This window comes from Penaeus monodon, chromosome 22, assembly GCF_015228065.2.
Source record: "Penaeus monodon isolate SGIC_2016 chromosome 22, NSTDA_Pmon_1, whole genome shotgun sequence".
Taxonomy (NCBI): domain Eukaryota; kingdom Metazoa; phylum Arthropoda; class Malacostraca; order Decapoda; family Penaeidae; genus Penaeus; species Penaeus monodon.
The window spans coordinates 7,282,376-7,282,868 of record NC_051407.1 but is presented as its reverse complement, the minus strand read 5'-3'; the positions used below and the strand labels follow the sequence as shown (position 1 = coordinate 7,282,868).

General features: G+C 46.0%; 1 protein-coding gene across 1 annotated transcript in view; it reads left to right on the top strand.

Annotated features, from left to right (window-relative positions):
• Positions 1–228: 228 nt before the first annotated feature.
• Positions 229–493, top strand: part of LOC119586876 (uncharacterized transmembrane protein DDB_G0289901-like) — a 2,429-nt gene continuing 2,164 nt past the window's right edge. Inside the window, exon 1 of the mRNA XM_037935608.1 lies at positions 229–240. Within this exon, the coding sequence (XP_037791536.1) occupies positions 229–240 (12 nt within the window). The remainder of the gene's footprint in view (positions 241–493) is intronic.

The window sequence follows — 493 nt, the reverse complement described above, 5'->3', positions numbered from 1 at the left end:
TAAGGGAAGATAGGAGGGTAAAGGGGGGGGGGGGTTAGAAGGGAGCGACTGGCATCATCAGTATTCCAGCCGTGAGCGGAGATGGTCGAGGACGCGGCTGGGTGGGCCGAAGGGGGCGTGGTCAGCCTCGTGGAAGGGTTGTCACGGTTCCTGCAAAAAGGTTAGCACGGCGAGAGTTCTTCGAGTATATAAGAGTGCGATGCAGCCGCATAGCTATCATCCTCCACCATGAAGCTCCTGGTGAGTTGGTAGCAGCATCATAGCATCCTCTACTGGAAGAAGACTTAGAATGTAGTCTTGCATCTAGCCCTATAGCATTCAATACTATAGTATTTAGTAGTACAATAGTACTTAGTGCTGTTGAGTTTGTAAAAGAAAACTTTTTTCTCTTTGACTTCATGAACTTAAATAATTACACTATTGGAATCCTCATCAGCTAATCCCTGAAGAAATAACAGTACACTTTATGTCTAATCCAACCAAGTCTCCCAAA